This window comes from Sarcophilus harrisii, chromosome X (assembly GCF_902635505.1).
Source record: "Sarcophilus harrisii chromosome X, mSarHar1.11, whole genome shotgun sequence".
Classification (NCBI taxonomy): domain Eukaryota; kingdom Metazoa; phylum Chordata; class Mammalia; order Dasyuromorphia; family Dasyuridae; genus Sarcophilus; species Sarcophilus harrisii.
Window position 1 is genome coordinate 19,060,307 of NC_045432.1, and position 22,311 is coordinate 19,082,617.

At 40.1% G+C, this 22,311-nt stretch overlaps 1 protein-coding gene across 1 annotated transcript in view; it reads right to left on the minus strand.

The window, feature by feature from the left end:
• COL4A5 (collagen type IV alpha 5 chain) overlaps positions 1–22,311 on the minus strand; it is a 214,195-nt gene that overhangs the window by 151,951 nt on the left and 39,933 nt on the right. The window contains exons 2-6 of the mRNA XM_031944962.1: positions 12,952–13,011; positions 9,559–9,648; positions 4,568–4,612; positions 2,070–2,114; positions 1,884–1,946 (exon numbers count right to left, since the gene is read on the minus strand). Of these exons, the coding sequence (XP_031800822.1) occupies positions 1,884–1,946; positions 2,070–2,114; positions 4,568–4,612; positions 9,559–9,648; positions 12,952–13,011 (303 nt within the window). The remainder of the gene's footprint in view (positions 1–1,883; positions 1,947–2,069; positions 2,115–4,567; positions 4,613–9,558; positions 9,649–12,951; positions 13,012–22,311) is intronic.

Consider the following 22,311-nt stretch of genomic DNA (forward strand, 5'->3'; position numbering starts at 1 on the left):
AAGAGGAAAACGCAATGGCCTCTAGGTGGGAAGGTCAGAGAATGAAACTTCTGCTCAGTGGAGAGGTCAGAGACCGCAAGTGCCTCTCAGTTTCCTTGTATCATCATTATTCTCTCACAGGAAAAGATCCATTCTACAGGTCTGAGTTAGACCTCCATCAGCCACTGGCAGTTGGCTCACAACAGGATTATATTCAAAAATGAAGGGGACATAAAAGTGGAAGTATGATAAAAAATATTTTTGCGCTGTGCAAACATGCAGAAGTGTTTTGCTTGACCATGTTTCCCTGTTAAAAGGATCATATTTTGATTTCTTTATTTGGGGAGAGGCATAGGGAAGAGTGAAGGCTAGCTGATGCTGAGAGAGAAAATAAAAAGAAATACAAAAGAAGTTCATGGAAACATTGTTAAAAATGCAGCGAAATAAAAAGAAAGAAGGTAGTTCAGAGAGAAACAGACACGACAGACAGCTTTGAAAGTAACAGGTTGAATTTAAGATAAACTTTTTTTTTAAAAAAGCAAGCTCTACATAAGAGACTTTCATGACTTTAAACATAACCTTTTCTGTTCTGCTTTGCATATGCTTGCTTTTTTATTCATTAAATCCAGACTATGAATAAAAGAAATAAAGGAGATTTTAAAACAAAATATATTGATACTTTGGGGGAAAAAAAACGAATATAACTAAACCTTTGATGACGAAGGAAAATGTCGAATGCAGGCTGTGAAGAGAATGGAAGGACCCTCTGACTTAGAATTTTATCTGCTTATAAAAAAGTTCAGTTTTATTCCTTTCAAACACTTATGCTAACTGCAACTTGGTTAACAAAGTGTGGGCCTAATGCTGGGACTGACTTTAATGTATAATAGAAGAGCTTTCATGTATAATGAGCCTTTTCAGGTTTATTACATTTCACTTTCCTTCACATATTGTGTCACCTTGCTATTTCTCCCAAAGTTCCATCTCCCACCTCCGAGCCTTTGTCTCTCATGCCTAGAATGTACTTCCTCCTCAGTTCCAGGAATTCCTAGATTTCTTCAACAGTTCCACCATCTCCATATGACTTTTCCTGTTCTCCCCAGCAGCTGATGCTTTTCCCACTCCCCTTTTCCCTTTTTCTCCCCTCCTCAAATCACCTTGTGTTTTTTTCAGGGCAACTAGGTGGCACTGTAGTCAGGAAGATTCATAATTTTTCTATATTCTCATCTATCTATATAGGGTGATGCTGCCTCTACTATTAGAATATAAGCTTCTTGAGAGCAGGAGCTGTTCCCCTTCTGTATCTGCATTCATAGCACCAGCATGATTTTTGGCACAGAGTAGGTAGTTTAAAAAAAATCTTTTATTCATTGAATGATTCATCACCAAAACATTTTCCACACAAATTAAGTCTGATCTAACCAACTGAAAAAATATTAAATGCTCTTGGATTGGGCAAGCAAATATAATAAAAATGACAATACTACCTAGACTAATCTATTTATTTAGCGCTGTACCAATCAGACTCGCAAAAAACTATTTTGATGACCTAGAAAAAATAACAACAAAGTTCATATGGAAAAACAAAAGGTCAAGATTCATCATCAACACTGCAGCAGAGGATACTGGGAAGGTTGGTTCTTTCCTCAGAAAAGCTGAATTCTCATTTGGATTCTGCTTCATGCTAGCTGCATATGTATGATCTCTTAAGGTAAACTTCAACCCAACCTTAGTTTAATTATACCTTCTTAAGGAAACTCCCCAGACTTACATATTCACACCATTAAAATCGAACCTAAGTTCGATGGATAAGTAGTTATTCCCCTCTCCCAAGGCTTATTGATTCTCCTCAGAATTATCAGTCTAGAAAACATATTATTAAGGCAAGGTCACAGTAAACTCACTTTTGTCCCATTGCACCCTGGGATGCCCTGAGGTCCTGGGGCTCCATCATGGCCTGGCATTCCCTTGTAAGGAAGAACAGAACATTTTATGTATAATGATAGTCTCCAGGAAAGAACATTTTCCAAAAATAATCATGAAAACAATAAAATCCAGAAAAATTTAATAAAAAGTCAAGTTCTACTTACAGGAAGACCTGGTGTCCCTGGGAATCCAGGAAGTCCAGGGGGCCCCTACAAGAAGAAATATGAATCCTGTTAGTATTATCATGTTAGCATCATGCTAGCTTATTGTCATGTTAGCTTGAAAAGACCCAAGGCTATCGAATTTAATCTCATGTTAAAGATGGGTAACCTTTGGCCTAGGAAGTTAAAATTATATGCCTGAAGGTCCACATACCATCTGACATCTGGAACTGGAAAAAATTTTAAAAAGCCATCCAGTCTAACCTCCTCATTTTGCAGAAGGAGAAACTGAGGCATATAAAAAAGTGATTCACCCACAGTCCAGGTAACAAGTATCAGAGCCACGATTCAAAGTCAGCTCCTTTGAGTCCATACCCCCTTTCACTAACTCTTTTGCTGATGGTTTCTCAAAAACTAGAAATTTAAACTGAAAATAAGAAAAAAAAACCTGTTGCTCACTCAAATTCTCTGTAGAACCCAGCCTGGAAGTTCTAAGAAGACAGCTATCTTTGGGAGGGTTCTAGTGCCATTTAGTCCACTGGGAACAGGCAAATGGGTGATTAGATTTGTCTGCTTTGCCACTAAAAGGCCTCTTGGGATTCTGCCATAAATGGTAACAGTCAATCAATCAACCAATAAGTGTGCTCAATTAACTCACTTCATGCAGACAGTTAACTGGCAGAGGGTAGGATTCAAACTAATGTCATCGGCCTCCAAATCTAACTCCATTTGCTCTGTTTGGTGACTTGATGCAGTGAGCCCAATTAGGAAGCGCTTTGATGGGCCAGGAGAGAGAGAGGAAGCCTCTAATTCAGATGGCCATGGACAACCACCCCTCGATTCTAGTCGACTTTCTGAGGCTCTCTGTTGGGGTGCTTCCTTGCATTGAATAGTCTAGGAGAGACCACTAGGTGTCAGAGAGTGATTCTGGGGATGCCTGGGTACGGAGAACTTGAATCCCAGCTTCCCTTATTTCTCTGAAACATCATCCATTCTCCCAGAACTAGCCTCCATCTGGGCCCTCAGGCTCGACTCCCACTGAAGTCAGAATCCTAAAAGTAGTAAAGATAATGGAGACTAGGAGCTCAAGGAGCACGGTGGGTGTGAGCAGGTAAGGGGGAGGGAGCATTTCTAATCAGCACCACTGGACTGACTCGAGTAAAGCCTCACCCAGGATATTCTCAGATCTGTCTCTAATTGTTTTTCATTGTGTCCCACTCTTCATGATACCATTTGGGGTTCTCCTGACAAAGATACTGGAGTGGTTGGCCATTTCCTTCTCCAGTTCATTTGGCAGATGGGGAAACTGAGGCAAATAAGGTAAAGTGACTTGCCCAGGGTCACAAACTACTAAATCTATGAAGCTGGATTTGAACTCAGGTCCTTCTGAGTCCAGATCTGGCACTGCCAATTTGTCTATCAGTAGCCAAAGTTTCTGGAACACACCTACTATGGGAAAACCGAGGCTGGTTCTAGTATGCTAAGCCAATCAGGTGTCTACACTATATGGAGTACAAAGAGAGTGAGTGAGTCTGGGAGAATAAGGAACAACAAGGTTGCCCGTGGGGAAGGGACAAACACATCCTAGCTCAGGATCTGGCACAGAGCAAAGAATTAATAAATATTTGTTGACTGAGAGAAATCAATAGGGGCAGCTAGGTGACACGGTAGATAGAGCACCAGCCCTGAAGTCAGGAGGACCTGAGTATAAATGTGGTCTCAGACACTTAACGCTTCCTAGCTGTGTGACCCTGAGCAAGTCACTTAACCCCAATTGCCATAGCAAAAAAAAGAAAGAAAGAGAGAGAGACAGAGAGAGAGAGAGAAAGAAAAAGAAAGAAAGAAAGAAAGAAAGAAAGAAAGAAAGAAAGAAAGAAAGAAAGAAAGAAAGAAAGAAAAGAAAGAAAAGAAAGAAAAGAAAGAAAAGAAAGAAAGAAAGGAAGGAAGGAAGGAAGGAAGGAAGGAAGGAAGGAAGGAAGGAAGGAAGGAAGGAAGAAAGAAAGAAGGAAAGAAAGAAAGAAAGAAGAAAAGAGAGAAATCAATAGTCATCCTTCAGCTAAAGAGGAAAGGCAATTCTATAGTTCAGTTACTTCCAGAAATCCTTAAAATTTGGCATAAGACAAACAACTTAATATATTTGTCCCTGGCCACTTACTAAAAAGGAAAGTTATAGCTGGTACATAATTAAAATCCAACATTTTCTGACATCGAATTCTTTATAAGCTTTTTCCAATCACATCGAGTTGTAGAAATAGACATTCAGGAAATAAACCGTGTTTTAAAAAATAACAGTAGCTTGCCAAATGTAAAAGAATTGCTTAGGACAACTTGAAATCTACACCTACTTTTTAATTTAACTTTTAAAAGAAATTATTCTCCCACTGGCAATACATTTCAGTACGTTCTGTTATGGTCTACTAGGTTCAATTCACTTACCTTCCTTTGGAATCAGCTGGTGAAGCACCTCAAATATGACATTCCATAACTATTATTTGACTTACCCTGATTCCCTTCGGGCCCACTGGCCCAGGAGCACCGTCATCACCCTGTAAAATGCCATAAAATTATTGAAGCTGATCTCCCAGCGAAGTCTCTGATCACTGATGTTCTAATTGGGAATGAGGAAGTTGTAAAGCTTGGTTAATTTGCTTAAGAAAAACATACTGTTTTCCCAAGGCTGAAAGCCTAGCAATGAGCTGCCTTGTCAAGGAATATGGGAAATGTGAATTCAATTTCTTTTGTTGTTGATTTTGGGTTTTTTTAAAAAATATCTTTAAAGGAAATCATCCATTTTCTTTTACTTCTCAGTTTTGCTGGCATATGTTACATATAGCAATTTCAGATCAGTTTCCTTATTCCATCTCTCTTCTTGGTGAATCTGTTCATTTTTAATTTTTACAATTGGATTTTCCCTTTAACACACACTTTTTTTTTTATCAATCCAAATGGCCTTTGTATTTTTAATTTTTCCATGATTTTCAGATTTTTATGCTTATTTGGGAATCATTAATTTGATTTTCCATGGGTTTTTGCTTTGTAATACAATTCCATCCATCTTTAAGATGGCTAACACTTGCAGAGTTTTTAGGTTTTGCAATCTCAGATGAAAAAGTGGCCTTTCTCTTTGCCAAGGTCAACCCCCTCTACATACACCCTTGATCTCATCCCCTCCCATCTCCTTCAACAGCTTGCTCCTTCCATCACCCCGTGTCTCTTTGTCATTTTCAGTGTCTCCTTATTCACTGGCTCCTTCCCTGCAATGTACAAATATTCCCAGATCTCCCTAATCTCAGGGGAAAAAACCGCACTTCATGGAACTCTCCCATCTCTTTATGTTATTGTCCTAGTGTTCTTTTCCCTTTCACAAGCTGGGGGGAGGAGGGAAACTATCTATTCAGCTGCATTTCCTGACCTCACTTTTTTTTAAGTTTTTGTGATGCTTTCTGCTTTAAGTCACATTCATTTTAGGATTTATATGCCCAGCTCCCATTCCTCTAGTAGCTACAATGAGAATGAATATGCAATGTTCCACACTCAAAGTCTCCCTCCCACCTGTCCACAAAGGAGGGAGCTGAGTTTCTTCATTTTTTCTCTAAGGCCATTATTAATTATATCGTGTCCATTTGAATTTCCTTTTATTGTTCTTTTCATTGACATTATTTGTATTCGTTGTGCATAGCGTTTTTCAGGCCCTAATTATTTTGTTCATCTACCTTGGTGGTCCCAGTGATGTACTATCACAAAAAAGTGTTTTTACAAATATTTTCCTATACAGGAGGACTTTCATTATGTCTTTGACTTTCCTCAAGATGGCTCCTAACAGTGGGACCTACAACAGTAGTTCCATGAAAAGTTTCCTTCTTTCTGAAGCCAAGAGTGAGGACAAAGGGGATTGTGGGTATTAAATATCAATAAGTGAAGTGACCCAATCAGTGGGTTGTTTTCCTTCTTTTAAGCTGGGTGGGAGGTGATAATGCTGGCTACTATCCAGTCAAAATAGAGGCCTCAATGTGCCTATTATTGGTGCACCTGCCAGAGTCCCTTGACCCTACCCACAGGGCACAGATGCTAAGTAAGGACTAAGCTGTCTGGGGGCTTTGAGAAGAGATAACCATCTTTCTCTCACTTTGGCCTCTGTCTGCAGAGCAGTAAAGCTATAGTTCTATCTACAACAGGGGCTGGGAAGGGTTTTTATGTCCTAGGGACATACTGAGGAAGTCTAGGGCATTGTGTTTTTAAATGCCTAAGATAAAACACATAGAACTATCAAGGAAATCAAGAAATCATTTCTTTTTCTCATCCAAGTTCACCAATCCCCTGAACCACTTCAGGTTATAGAGCCTTGATGGAGAAGGTATAGCTGCTCTCTGACCTTGCTAAATGAAACACAGCCCTAGGCACGTGGCCTTGGCATAGGGGAGTCACTACCCACAAAGCCAAACATGCTTAACTGGAGGACTGCAATACTCAACAAACCAGAATTGGCCATTTGAGCAGCCAGGCGTTCGCCAGACTCCTTGGCCTCAGGAGTCCCTAGACAAACTCTTTTGACCCCAGCAACCCTAGCAAGTGCGCCGTTCAGCTTGTTTAGCGCTCCCTGGCCTGACTTCCTGCCAATAGGCAAAAGAGAGCAGACACTAAACCAGTATGAAATCAATACTTGACTCATGCATTCAGTGGTGCCAATCATTGGGTGAAAACTCATTCTGCAAGAACTCTGGAACCGAAATCCAATAACAACAGCAATAGCAACAATGATAGCTAACATTTATTAAACATCTCCTATGTGCCAGGCAGGAAGCTAGGTGGCGCTGTAGTAGAGTGCATTTCAGGCCTAGAGTTGGGCCTCTTCTTGAGTTCAACTCTGGCCTCAAACACTTAATGGCTACATGACCCTGGTCAAGTCACTTCACTCTGCCTCAGTTTCCTCATCTGTAAAATGAGATAGAGAAGGAAATGCAAAACACCACTGTCCCTTTGCCAAGAGAACCCCAAATGGGTTATGAAGAATCGAACACAACTCAACAACAACAAATGTGCCAGACACTGGGCTAGGCATTTGACAAATATTATTTCATTTGATTCTCTCAACAATCCTGAGAGGGAGGTGCTGTTATGGAGCCCTATGGCCACTCTCTGTTCCCTTGTATCATGACTTATTCTCCTGCTCCCCTACTAAGCTAAAAGCCCATGCAGTGGGAGAAGGGCCAGATAGAGTAAAAGGGGTGTTACATCCTTCTACCTCCGTGAAAACTTCTGACAAATGCATGGAGATACACACACACACACACACACACACACACACACACAGACACACACATATGTGTGTATACATACATGTAATAGTATATACATGTATATACATATACACTCACACACATATACATTTCTATGTACATTTTCAATCAGTCTATAACTGTTAAAGACTATTGCCATTCCAGATTCAAGGCACTATACACACACACACACACACACACACACAGCTAATTCATTCACACTGGGAACGTGAGCTACCGACCCAAGAAATAGTGGCCACTGTGCATTATTTCGAGTGGCCAAATGAAGATACTAGACTCACATCCAACAGCAGAACATGCAAATGGGAGCACGCCATCAAAAGGAAGCAGCAAAAGGAGTGAACGCAGAAGGAAAAATACTGCATGGTCAAGACAGATCACATTACAACACGGCACACATGTCGCAGCTCCATACAAGACCCATTTTCCATCTGTTCCTACACCAGGCATCATCTGCTTAGATGAATAACCAATCACTTCTCTTCTTTCTCTTAAAGCATTATTAGCAAACTGGGTCATGGGTCAAATAGGCCAGCACTTCTGGGAGATCCTTGGGAGCTTGCGAATGGCTGAGGCTAACCATAGCATGGAAATCTTCATCTAGAGTCCCAATCCCAAGCCTCTGGGTAGACGGCCTAAGCAATACTGCTATTAGCTACAGGCTCTCAGGATGCTCCCTGGTTCCCTAGATATGCCTGCAATTGGATTATTGCATTGAAAAGGAACTGCCATGAGATTTAACCCTCCCTTCCTATCTGAACACAATGTCCCTCTGGGAACAGAAAAGACTTATTTGGCCTCTCTGAGGGTACTGGGACTCATATTCCTTGCTCATCTGAGTTACAGTCATCCTAGCAATTTATCAATCTGAAACAGTCCCTCAGCTACTAACAATCAAGTTCTTCCTCTCAAGAGGCTCCATGGTTAATTTTCCATTACTGCTTTTCCCTTGCTCACCAGAGAGTTGGACCGACTCTCCATAGACAGTAGTTGGCTATGATACATTGTCTCTGTGGGGCTCTGAAAATACTCTGGGCCTATCCTGAAGATCAGGAAGCTGCTCATCAGTCATGTTTGGTGTGGGGTCTCTCTCTATCAGTCCACTATTTTGTGTATTCCATGCATTTCCTAAATCAAACAAACAAAAACTTGGTGATATCTTGGCCCTGAATCTAGCCAATGTACCATCACTTGTTTCAATCAAAGTCTTTCTGGGCTCAGGGCACAGCTGATTCCACCAATCAGCCATTCGTCTTCATGAGAATGCAAAGCATCAGTCAACAGGCAGATGTGGCACTTGGTTCAAATCTCACCAAACATGGAGGAAGCCCATGGTATCGTTCCTGGACACTCTGGATACATTCACTAGAATCCCTGGCATGTAGAGCAGAGGGAATCCCAATCACTTGGTCTATGGGTCTCTCTATGTTACCCTATATTTCTAATTTCTACCCAGGCTGACATCTCCTTAAGTAGTTTACTTTCAAACTCTACCATGACCAGAGTGGATTTAGCCAACAAGGTACACATAGTGAAATCTTTCTTCCTTCTTTAGCAGTGTAGCAACTGTAGAAGCATTCTGGGTCCCGCTTATGGCCTATGCTTCCTTGTGACTGGTGTGGGGACAGAGGAAATGTGAAGTTATAATGACTGTGAAATAAAAAACAGAAGCATCAATAAAACTGGATAAGTGTATGTATGAATGGGTGGATAGATGAATAGTTGTTGATGTCATTTTTTCAGTTATGTCCAACTCTTCATGACCATTTGGAGTTTTCTTGGCAAAGATACTAGAAAGAGTTTGCAATTTCCTTTTCTAGCTCATTTTATAGATGAGGAAATTGAAGCAAATAGAATCTGTTCACTTGTCCAGGGTCACACAACCAATCGGTGTCTAAGGCCAGATCTGAACTCGTGAAAATGAGTCTTCCTGACTCCAGATGTGGCACTTTATTCACTGTAGTCATCAGCTTCATGGATGGATGGACACCTTTGTAAATCAGGGGAAAGACAGAAGGGCCATAATAACTCTACAATTTGTTGCAACTGCCTCATGGTCTTTTGGGCCAGTCAATCAAGACAAAAAAAAATGAAGAGGCACTGTCTCATTTCAGTAACTGGCACCAGTTATAAACATTGATCGCTAATGACCTAACTAGTGATGGTACCGAGATGGGCTACTTGGTCTTACTTACCTTTTGACCTGGAGGCCCAGGTGGTCCTTCTGCTCCTGGAAATCCAGGTAAACCTGGGTGGCCTTCCAAACCTGGAAGTCCTCTCTCTCCCTGGGGGAAAAAAAAGCAAGGCAAGGTCATTGCATAAGGAAGTGGGAAGAAACAAGAGAAGTTCCAAGCAAAGTAGTCTGTTGTTTATTGGGCCCTAGGGCAAAGATTAAGGGAAGCAGGGATGGAAGGTGGCCAGGAGTTTCAATTCTTTCTAGCTAGGAGTCCTAATTGTCCCAGCTAGGGAAGTTTTATTGTTGCTGCTCTGTCAATTAACTTTCACTGTAACTGTTAATGACAAGTGATCACCAGGCAAAGGAAAGACAAAGACAGAGACAGAAATGAAGGTAGGTAGGTAGGTAGGTAGGTAGGTAGGAAGGAAGGAAGGAAGGAAGGAAGGAAGGAAGGAAGGAAGGAAGGAAAGGAGGGAGGGAAGGGAGAAGAAAAGCAAGATCACAATAGAAACCAAACACCCAGATAACTTTAATTCAGCCAATGGCATTGAACATATAGGTCCCACTGCCCTGGAAAAATGACCAAGATCTTAGTAATTATAAAGAAAAATAAATAAATCACCACTGCTAAGTATATGTAGTATTATGTTTCTTAGTGGAGGGAAAAACGATCAGATATGAAATGAACTTTTCAAACACAAATCTAAAAAACCTTTTACAGGAAAAGGACAGCTGAACCAAACTGAAAGACAAATTGGGCAATAAATACATATAATCCCAGGATGAATGATATAGGATGATTATAACAAGAAAGGCCGCTCTTTCCTTCAGCAGGTTCAGAAAACTGGTCCTGGAGTCAGGAAGAGCTAAGTTCAAATACAGCCTCATGTACTTACTAGTTGTGTGTCTAATCTCTGTCTATCTTAGTTTCATGATCTATAAAAAGGGAAGACCAATAATACTTACGTCTCATGGTTATTGTGAGGAAACTCATCAAATCCCCAGGAATTAGAATTTGTTATCCGGCCTACTCATGATTGGTCTCCCAGGTACTTGGGATTGGTTCACTGACCACTGGTACAATGGCAGAAGGCTCTAGTTTATTTTCTCTACATCCCCCAAAAATACAGAGACCCTAGCCCATACCTCAGGCCACTCTGAATCAATCTAAAGGAGGGACAGGGAACCTTTTAACTGCCAATGACATCATTCATGAGTCATCTACAAAATTATCAACTTAAAGAATTCAAGAAGTGGGGGGTTGCCATCCCCTGAAGTTGCCTTAGCGGGGTCGGATCAAATGACTTTATGGCCTTATATGACCCACAGGCCGGACATTCCCCACCCCTGAGCTACAGTCTGGAGAGGGTCAATTCACAAAGCAGGAACTCTATGGGAGGCTTCATTTCACAGAATCAGGCCAAGACTAGTCCTCAAGGCCTATTTTGAGGCAAATGCCAGGGCCAGCCAAGGCCACGATCCTCTCTAGGCTCTACTCCAGGATTTCTGGACTTTCTCTACCACTTCCCTAAACCAGCACTTCCCCTCTCCTCCTTTCCAATTTCCTTTTCTTCAGTGCCTTCCCTCATTAGAATGGACGCTCCTTGAGGGCAGGGACTATCTTTCTACTGTATTTGTATCCCTAGCACTTAGTTCAGTGCCTTGCTAAGTAATTGCCTAATAAATGTTTATTTACTTGACTCATTGATAGTGAATGCATATCTGCTTTGGTACTGTTATCCCATAGAGGGTTGTATGCTATAACAATAATAACAATAATAATAATAATAAAACAGCAACAATAGCTAACATTTATATAGTGCTTACCATGTGCCAGACACTGTGCTAAGTAGTTTACAATGATTATCTCATTTGATCCTCACAGCAACCTTTGTGAGGTGGATGCTGTTATTATCCCAATTTTGCAATTGGGGAAACTGAGAAAGATAAGGTTAAGTGACTTGCCTAGGGTCACACAGTTAATAAGTGTCCAAGGCTGGATTTGAATACATGTCTTCCTGACTCCAGCCCCAGCACTCTATCCACTGTGGTATCACCTAGCTGCCCCAATAATATTTAAAATGCTATAAAGTAAAGGTAGATGTGACAGCTTCTGTTTCCTAACATTTAGAACCAGACTAATTCATCTGTCAATAAGGATGGACCATAGGATTTGAGATCTAGAACTAGTAGGGTCATCTTGTCCAAACCACTCATTTATTTTACAAAATAGGGAACTGAGACCCAGAAAGGCTACATGACTTCTCCTATATCACCCAACTTCTTAAACTGTGGTGTGTATCCCCATATGGGGTCTTGTAACTGAATGTGGATTTTGTGAAATGATGATTTATTATCAGTAAATGTTTATATACTTATTTTATCTACAAATATACCCAGGGTCATGTAAAAATCTCTCAGGCAAAAACAAATGGAAAAAGTTTAAGAAGCCACACAGGATTCTAGGTCTACAGCCAAAAACAAACTTTAGAAGCCATCCAGTCCAAACTCTTCATTTTACAGAGAAGGAAACTGAGGCCCAGGGAGAAGATGTCTCATCCAAGGTCAAGCATGTAGTAAGCTAGGGTCAATTATCCCACTGAAGATGTGGTTCTTTTGAGAGGTAAGAATCCCAGGTCAGAAGAGTGGGAATTTATTAACTTCTGTTGCTAAACACCTTTTATAGCTGGTTGGAAGGAAGGAAGGGGGAATGGACAGAAATGGTGAAGTCCAGACTGACTTATAAGGAATACAGATGGAGTTACCAATTCTGATCAATATCCAGAACTCTTAGGACAGCTCAACCTGGCCACAGGGAAATTAGAAAACTTTAGGATACAGAGGGGAGTCCAATATATTAATAGCATCGTCCCCGAAGAGGCATCAATCCAGCCCAAATACAGAGTTTACTCACACTAATGAAATGACCAACCTTGGCCTGATAACCAAAGAGAAAGCAAAAGGGGCATGAATACTAGCCATAAGAAAATCTGTACTTCCTGCCTTATGAAACTGAGAAAGGACCATTACAAAGTCACTGAGACAAAATGCAGTTGCATCTTAGCCCACATGATGACATGAGAAGCCAGGATTCTATATGTTGGGTCTGTTCGTGTGCTTTTGCCGCTTTCCCACCCTACCTTCACCATGGTCACGTTTATGGCCATGGTTCACTGTTCAAGTAAAGATCAGGAATAAATGTCTCTCCAAAAGATCTGTATGTCTATGGATGGGGAGGCTCATACTTGTTTAAAAGAAAAGTGTTTCAGCCAGGTGACTAGAACTAGATATAATGGAAGGGAAGAAATAAAAGCAAGAAAAGAAAAGAAAAAAGGATAAAGAAAAGTACTACATCAAAAGATGTCTTGATAGACATCCTGAACAATTTACCAAGACCCTTTTGGGGGCTTACCTTCTCTCCTTTTACGCTACTGCAGTCACATTTGGGTCCAGATGAACACCCATGACAAGCCTTAAAAAAAAAGAAAGAAAGATGGGTTATTTTCAACCCCAAGCCATTTTTGTACATGCAGCATGTCTACACAATAAGGTTCTCAAGCCTGTGGTGCTTATATCATTGGGGACACAAGAAAGAGTGGTAAGAAAAGGGAATGGGGGTGCTAAGATTCAGTCTGTAGACCACTGCTAAATATTAATTTGGTCACTGGTACTCTAAATGTGATCTCCTTGTCCAATGGCCAACACTTGGACATATTACCTATGAGAGGGATTCTCATCAATCATGCCGTTCTCACTATAAACGAAGCCAGAAGACAAAAGAAAATTGGAACAAAATGGACAGGTAGCTCACAGGTTCTCTGGGGAGAAGCAAATAAAGGAGGTGGCAGAGCTGATTTTATTGTATATCCAGAGGGAACCAGAAACTTCAATTCGCAGGACGTTTTGGTCAGCCTGCATTGCATTACTTCATGGTAAGTATTCGCAAAACAACCACCATGAAAATAATTGCAGCTTATGCACCAACATCTGTTGTTGAAAATAAAAAGGAAGTTGAATTCTATAAAGAAATCAAAAACACGCTCAAAATTAAGTCAACATATATGCTGATAATGGGTGATTTCAATGCAAAGGTGAGCATGGGAAAAGTTGGAGGAAAATATGTTGAAGAATATGCATCAGGAATAAGAAATGAAAGAAAACAGTAACTTAGAGATGACACAGACGCCTCAAATCCCAACAGCATGAATACTCTTTGAGAAAGAATCAAGACCTACTGGCAACAAATATCACCCCCCCAAAATGAAACTAATTATATTTTAATCAACAGGAAAAGATTCATTACTGGCATAGGAATCATTCCAGAATCAGCTGTCTGTGCAGAGTCAGATCATTAAATTGTTAGAGCAAAAAAACAAAATTAGTACAAAGCTAGAAAGAGAAATAAAAAATGAACTTAGTAGCACAGTGGCTTAAATTCTAGACAGCATTAGGAAGATCTGAGTTCAAATTCTACCTTGGATTCTACTAGGTGGGCCACCTTAAGCAAGTCATTAAAATCTTTCTTGGCCTCAATTCCCCAGTTTATAAAATGGGGATCATAATTACACCTACCTACCAAAGTTGCTGTGAGGATAAAATGAGATAATATACGTAAAGTGCTTTACAATGCGATGATGATGATGTAAAAATAAAAAACTCCAAAATGACCTTTTTAAAAGTAAGTCATCGCTAAGATGGCCAAATACAGAAAGATAGGCACACTGGTGCATCGTTGGTGGAACTGTACATCAGTATAATCATTTTGGAAAGCAATTTGGAATTGTGCAAATAAAGTGACTAAAATATTCATGGCCTTTCACTACTAGGCTAAAACTCCAAGAAGACCACTGATAAGAAAAAAGTCTTCGCATATACCAAATATTTGTAGCACTATTTTTTGAATAGTAAAGAATTAGAAACAAAGTAGACGTCCATCTGTTAGGGAATGGCTGAACAAACTGAATGAATGTAAATCTGAATGTGAATGTAAAGGAATATTATTATGATATAAGAAATTATGCACATGAATACAGAGAAACATGGAAAGATCTATATGAACTGTTGCAAAGTGGAGTAAACAGAACCTAAAAGCATATATATATATAATGGCTTATTGTTGTTCAGTTGTTTACTTGTGTCCAACTCCATGTAACCCTTGGGATTTCTTCTTTTAAATTAATTTTATTTATTTAATATTTTCCCCAGTTACATTCAAAACAAATACACACACACACACATATATATATTTGTTTTAAAATTTTTGAGTTCTAGGTTCTCTCCCTTGTCCCCATCCACAACTAAGGAACCACATATGAAGTTATGCAAAACATTCCCATAAAAGTCAAACTGAAAAAGAAAATAGATCTCCCACCCAATTGAAAATAAAAACTCGAGAAAAATTAAGGGGAGAGAGAGAGAAAGAGAGAGAGAGAGAAAGAGAGAGAGAGAGAGAGAGAGAGAGAGAGAGAGAATGAGAATATGTTTCAGTCTGTATTCAGACACAATCAATTCCTATGGATAGGATTTTTCATCATGAGTCCTTCAGAGTAGTTGTAGATGATTGTACCGCTGAGAATAGCAAAGTCATTTACAGCTGGTCATCCCGGAACATTGTTATTACTTTGTATATAGTACGTTTCACTTTGAGTTCATGGAGTACTTTCCAGGTTGTTTTGTTGTTTGTTTTTTTTTTAATGAGAGTATCCTACTTATCATTTCTCCCCATGGGATTTCTTGACAGAAATATTGGAGTGGTTTGCCATTTCATTCTCCAGCTCATTTTACAGATGAGGAAATGGAGGCAAACAAAGTGAAGTGACTTGCCCAGAGTCACGCCACTAATAAGTGTCTGAGGCCAGATTTGAATTCAGATTTTCCTGACTTCAGGCACAGTGCTCTCTATCCAGCACAATGTAAATGGAAAGAAACACACACACACACATACACACACACAAATAAAAATGAATATTGCAAAATTACAAAAAACAAGCATGACTCAAGAGATATAAGAAGACCTCATTCCCACCCCATCCCCAGCAGAGGTGAGAGGTCCACGTGCTATACAATTGCACATATTTTCCAAGTTTTGGGACATACTGATCAGTTATATTGATTTTCTCAATTATTTTTCCTCTTTTATTCTACAGAATGGCTCCCTGGAAGAGGGAGGGGAAAGAATACTGGGAGGAATTATGGTAATGCAAAAAAAAGACATTGATAAGATTTTAAAACAAGTCATTGATGGCAAAAAAGGTTAAATGGATAGAGAAATGAATAACAAGAGAGAATGTGTTGAGGGGGGACATGCAGTTTTGAGTGACCCATCCTTAAGACATCTGAAAGACATGAAAAGTAGAAATGATCTTGAAAAAAAATTTCAGATCTAATTATCCACACTTCTCCCTATACCTCCCCCTCAGAAAAACAAACGAAGAGAATATGGCTATTTTCCCATCTCAACAGATTTTTCCCCTTTTAATGAGAAAAAGCTACACATACAACATAACATCCTTGATGAAGGTTTGAGGAAGGAATAAGCAAGCTTTTACAAATGATATTCTACAGCAGCCCACATCTTTATAATTACACAACTGAGTGAACAGTATAGAGAATACGCTGGGCTGGGCTGTTGGCTTTGATAGAGCAAAATGTTACCTTAAAGGCTCTCCTGCAGTAAAGTCTCTTATGCACACATCAAAAATCAGAGATTTCTGGGAAAATGGGCACTAGCTATTTCTGCATTACCCTTTCATCTTTGTGCCGATCCCAACGTCCTAGAAGCTTCCAGAGAGGGAGAATGACAAGACACTGGGAAGTGAGATTGCCCCAGCTACTCCCAGGCAGAAGTTGTACTATCCAGAGCCCCCCAGAAAGGAAAAAGCCACACGATCCATACACTAGTGCCCGAGACCAGCTGCTGCCTTTTCCTTCTGTTTTGAGAAAGGCCTTCTGATTGCCAAGCAGGGGACTGGAGTGATCACTGACTGCCCTTGGAGCCAGAGCCACTGATTGCTGGGCGGGCCTCTGTGGGCCACAGCTGCCCTTGAATTAGAACTGCTGAGGTTTTCTAGGAGGCAAATCAGGACTGTGGCTACAGCAGTTATTACCCAGGCCTCAGGAGGCCGGGGGAAAGGCGACCAGACACCAGCCAATAGCGGTGACCCAGATGCAAAAGCGGAGCTGGGATCAAGACCATGAGGAAAAGGCATCCTCTGAGAATCCTGCCTGTTGGGAGCAAGGGGGGCAGGGAACTGATTCCGCCTGTTTTCTTTCTTTGTTTTCCACTGCTATAATCTAGGAACTGGAACTGGGCTTCTAAATGGGTATCCCTCCCCTCATACCTTCTCGTGTAATTAAAAACAATAACAACAAACGTTTTATTGATGCCTTTTGTCTTTGCAGTGAAGTCCTTTCAACACCCCCACCAAAACTGTAAAGAAACAAATAAATAAACGAATACCACCATACCAGCATCGATTTTGTCCGAGATCTTTTCCACTTTTCATGGCTTCTTTCAGCCATCTTAAGAACTAGTCCCTCAATACTGGGTCCCCTTCTACAATATTCTCTACCAGATCTGACAATATAGAACATTTGTCAGCAGAGTTCCTCACCTCTCTATTGCACTGTTTCATTGGATTTCTGTAGACCGGTCGGGCTCTTCAATCACTAGAGCAGGGCTTGATTTTGATTTAGCGATCTATTCATTTACAGTACTACAGTCATACACACACATATATGCACACACATGTATTATTGGTGGAACTGTGCATCAGTATAACCATTTTGGAAAGCAATTTGGAATTATGCAAATAAAGTGACTAAAATATCCATAGCCTTTGACCCAGAGATCCAACTACTAGGCTAAAACTCCAAGAAGACCACTGATAAGAAAAAAGTCTTTGCATACACCAAATATATATATATATATATATGTGTCTGTGTGTGTGCATTATATAATATATTCTATGTAAGGACATAAAATGATATATCATATATTGATATAACACATATAATAAACATATATGTATATATGTGTTTATTATATAATATATTCTATGTAAGGACATAAAATAACATGATATATAGACATAATATATATAATACACATATTATGTGTATATATATACATTGATATATATGTATATATAACTGTATACATATATACATATACCTGTGAAATAGGTGTTATTATTATACCCATTTTACAGATTTAAGTGACTAACCCAGAATCACACAGTTAATGTCTAAGACAGGAGTCAAACTCAGATCTTTCTGATGCCAAGCACAGGCCTTCTATTTGCTCTATCAGCCAGCTACCTGCCATATAATATCTATCACCTTGTCAGCCAATGTCATCAAGAATAGAGAGTGCCTCAATTTCTCCTCAAAGAGCAAGGGAGTGAGACTTGACAAAGGGCATCAGCAATAGGACAAAAGCACTAATGCGGTTTGACCCAGTAGTCACAGGAAAACATCCAGACAACAAAAAATTTTAATTGGATGAAATGCTCAAGAGGAAGGTCATGGTGAAGGACAACTAAAGGGTACAAAGAGGATGGGGGAGAAATGAGGAAAAAATCAATACATTAATTATAAGACTGCTATTTTTTTCCATTAATACTCTTCCCCCCAAAAAGGAAGGAGGATCAATGAAATAGGTGAATTCAATGTGATCAACACACATTAAATCTTTCTTATGTGCCAGGCAGTGGAATGGCCAGAAGGAATGGTCCTTAGTCTGGCTTCTGACCATGCTGACTGTGTGACTCCAGGCAATCACTCCCCCAAAAAGGTGGTGATTAATTTGCACTAGGAGAGGAAGTTTCCTCCTCTGGGACTTCGTATCTCAATGAAATCGAAGAATCAGTCCCTATCCCTATGTAGCAAATGTTGCATTAAACTGGGAACAGACAGAATTGAAGCAACAATCCATGCCCAATAGAAGCTCCCAATCTGTTTCCTTTTACATGACATACAATTTATTTATATCAGTAGACATGGCTGAGTCTCCAACATTTTAGATGGTATGTCACCAACTCGAGGCTCCCAAAGACTGCAATCCCACCTCCGACTTTGGAAATGCGTGACATTGGGCAAGTCCTAGCTTCCAATGTCCCCTCTCCCCAACCCTCATTATCTTAGATCTATTTTACAGTTATGTATGTGTCTTCTACTATATAATGTAAGCTCTTTGAGGACAAGGGACTGTTTCATTTTTATCTGCTTCTTAAGTTCTTAAACCTTTTTACATGTCATGGACCCTCCCTTTGGCAGTCTAGTGAAGACTATGGACCCATTCTCAGAATGTTTTTAAATTCATAAAATAAAACACAAAGGATCACAAAAGAAAACAAAGATTAGCGAAAATAAAGATACATGTTTTTCTCCATCCACTTTCATGAACCCCCCTGAAATTTACTTAGCGGCCCCATGAGAGGGTGCTTGATTAAAAACTCCTGCCCTAGTACCTACCCCATTACATGGGATATAGGTAGGTGTTTAATAAATATTGTTGCTCAATCACAGAACACTGAGGAAAGCTGTGATCTAGATGACTCAGTGCATAGAATTCTGGGATGGGTGTTCAGATCTTGCCTCAGATGCTTACTATCTACATGATTGCTATAGGCAAGTCAGTATCTCTTTTGGCCTCAGTTTCTTCATCTGTGAAATAAGGAGCCTGAATCCAATGATTTCTACCAGATCTAAATCTAGGATTCCTGCAATAAATTGTCGGGGGACAAATGAGCTAATCTTAATGGATCAACTGATGACAATGATGGCACAGGCATATTTTAAGCACCTTTGATGTTTTACCTTCAAAAAGGGATCAATGCAGGGTGGGAAGTGACTTCCAGCCATTCTGGACGGAGACAGGGTTTGTGGCAGGTGGGCTGCCGTGCCATGACTGAGGTAGCGACAACCTATTAGAGTTCGGCCCTCACTAAAATAATCAAAATGCAGTTTTCTTCCCCTCCCAGCAGCAATTCCCCATGTTCACGTCTGAATGTCTCATCTCCCTGATGAGCCCCGGCAAACAGAAAGGCAAAAACGGTTTAATTTTTTTGTCCACCACCCAGGTCCAGCACAATGCCTCATATCCAAGAGGTGTTCCGTAAACGGCCGAGCTGCTTGGTACATGCCCTCATAGACAGAGGATTGTCAAATGACAGAGCAGGTGCTGAGTTGAGTGGTGGAGAGAGCTTTAAGTCTTCATATAATGGATCCTTAACATCCTCCGGCCATCATTTAGATTTCTTCTCCTGTTCCTTTCATCAACTAAATGCTTTTATACCTCTCCCTACCTAAGGAAAAGGTCAGTCCTCTCCAGAGGCTTTTAAAAATAGTATTGTGCACTACAAAACAATCAAAACTCAGTGCTGAGAAATTAAAAAGAGCAAGCTTGGCTCTCAAGAACTATGTGGGAATAGCTCCCCCTTCTGTTTCGAATAGAGTAGGATACAGATTTTTTTCCATGTGTTGAACAGTATTGTTGGGGGTGGGGGGGGTGTCTATTCTTTTTTCTTTTAAATTTTTTTATTATAAAAGCTGGTTCTCTGAGAAGGAAGATGAGGAAAGGGAAGGGGACAGGAGCAAATATAATCAATATAAAATGAAAGAAAACTCTAAAAATCGATTATAAAGAATAATATTAAATAAACATGACAAAGGAATCAGTTCTAGCCTATCCTGCTTGAGAGGTAAGATGTCCCTAATAACTTGGTACCTTCCTTCAATTAAAAGATTCAGGGATATTTAGCCTGAAGAGGAGAACACTGGGGAGGGGAGACATGGTATCTGTCTTTGGGTAGCTGAAAGGCTAACGGATAAGAAAAGGGAGCAGCTTTATCCTTTAGGTTACAGAAAGCAATGGGGTAAAATTTAAGCTCCACATAATGGAAGGGGCAAGGGAAATGCTGAACAATGAGAACTTTCTAAAAGGGGAATGGGCTCCCTAGGGAGATGCTGTATTCCTCCTAACTGGGGCTCTTCAGCTAGAAGCCGGATTGCCAACCATCATGCAAGTTGCATCAGGCAATCCTCTTCATGTACATATTGGAGGAGACAGTGGCTAAGGGCACATTAATCCTCAAATTCTGCAATCCTGTGATTCTATACCCTGTTACCTATATTATTACACTGACCAAGTTACCTGTGTTGTGATCCTATACTGAAAAAACGATACAAGTAAGTATCCCAATAGATCGTATCATAGCCTATTATATAGTATATTCATACTCATTGAAACATCAAGTTGTGATGTTTCGACCTCCACAATGTCCTAGGCCAGTAGAATGTATGGGAAAGGAGCAATCCCCAGGGAGAAGCAATATAATGAATGGATATACATATACATATATGTTCTTACACACACACACATATATATATATATATACATGCATACATACATACACACACATCTATATTCTTGTATATACATACATATATACATACATATATATATATATATATATATATATTAGAAAGAACAGGACTCAAACTGGTTATGGGGCCCTAGGTAAGTTATTTAAGCAGTCAGGAGTTACTTATGTGCCTTGTAGAGGGAATTTCCTCATGTGGGAATTCCTATTAGCAATAAAAATCACAGGTGGTCCCCATTCCTTTCTATCCACACGCCTTTAACCCAGTAAGTGCCCAAAATGGATATTGGATTGAATTGCTGCACCGTCTTGTTCCTCACACACACAGCCACTATCCACACTCAGGCCTTCATTCATCCTAGATGATTTCAGTAGCTTTCCAGTTACTTTCCTTGTTTCCTTCAAGCCATCTTCCAGCCAGCTATCAGAATTATATTCCTGAAGAAGCCCAGAAGCAAAAACTATAATGCAGAGGGCACCCCATCAGAGGCTCCAATGATCTCAGGTTGGAAGAGACTTCAGAGATCAGAGGATTTTAAATTCATCCATACGGAAGGGACCTCAGAGGTCAGTTCATCTGATCCTCTTGTAACTGAGGCCTAAAAAAGGTAAATAACTTGTCCAAGGTCATACAGATAGTCAATAGCAGTTCCTCTGACTCCCAATCTGATACTCTCCATTATGAGCCACTCTTCAGATTACTCCATCTTTGGGGGTTCCTTAGGAGAAAAACAAACTCTTCAGCCCACCTTTTAAAGCCTTCCACAGGCTGACTCCCAAATAATAGTCCTGTCTTTTTTCATCTTACTGTGGTTACACTCTCCATTCAAAGGTGACGTACTAGATGTGCCCATCTTCAGTCTCCTAGCCTTTGCACAAGCTGTCATGCCTACCAGGAATGCCACGGCTCCCCCTTCCCTCCTTTATTCCTCATCCTAATTTCCCCACTAGTGAAATGGGGATGATAATGGCACCTTCCTTAAAGGGTTGTTAAGAGAAAGTCATACATGTATACATACATGCATACATATGTATATTTTATATACATACAATCTATATATATAGATATGTGTATATATATATATATATATATAAATGCTTTGTAAATCTTTGAAAGCTCAACATCTAAATGTTAGTGATTATCAGCATCATCATCTTCATCATTATTATCATCATCATTATGATTGGGATCCTTAATTTCCTTCAGAGCTCTGCTCAGGTACCATTTCTTACCCAAGAGCTTTCTCTTCCTCTCCTCAGTCCCCAATTTAAGAGTCCCTCTGGCTCAGGAAAGTCCTTTGTGTCACTTTGTATACAGCATAAGAAGTCATGTGACATAGTAGAGCCTAGAAGGTCACATTCTGCGTCCAACACATCTTGGCCGTGAG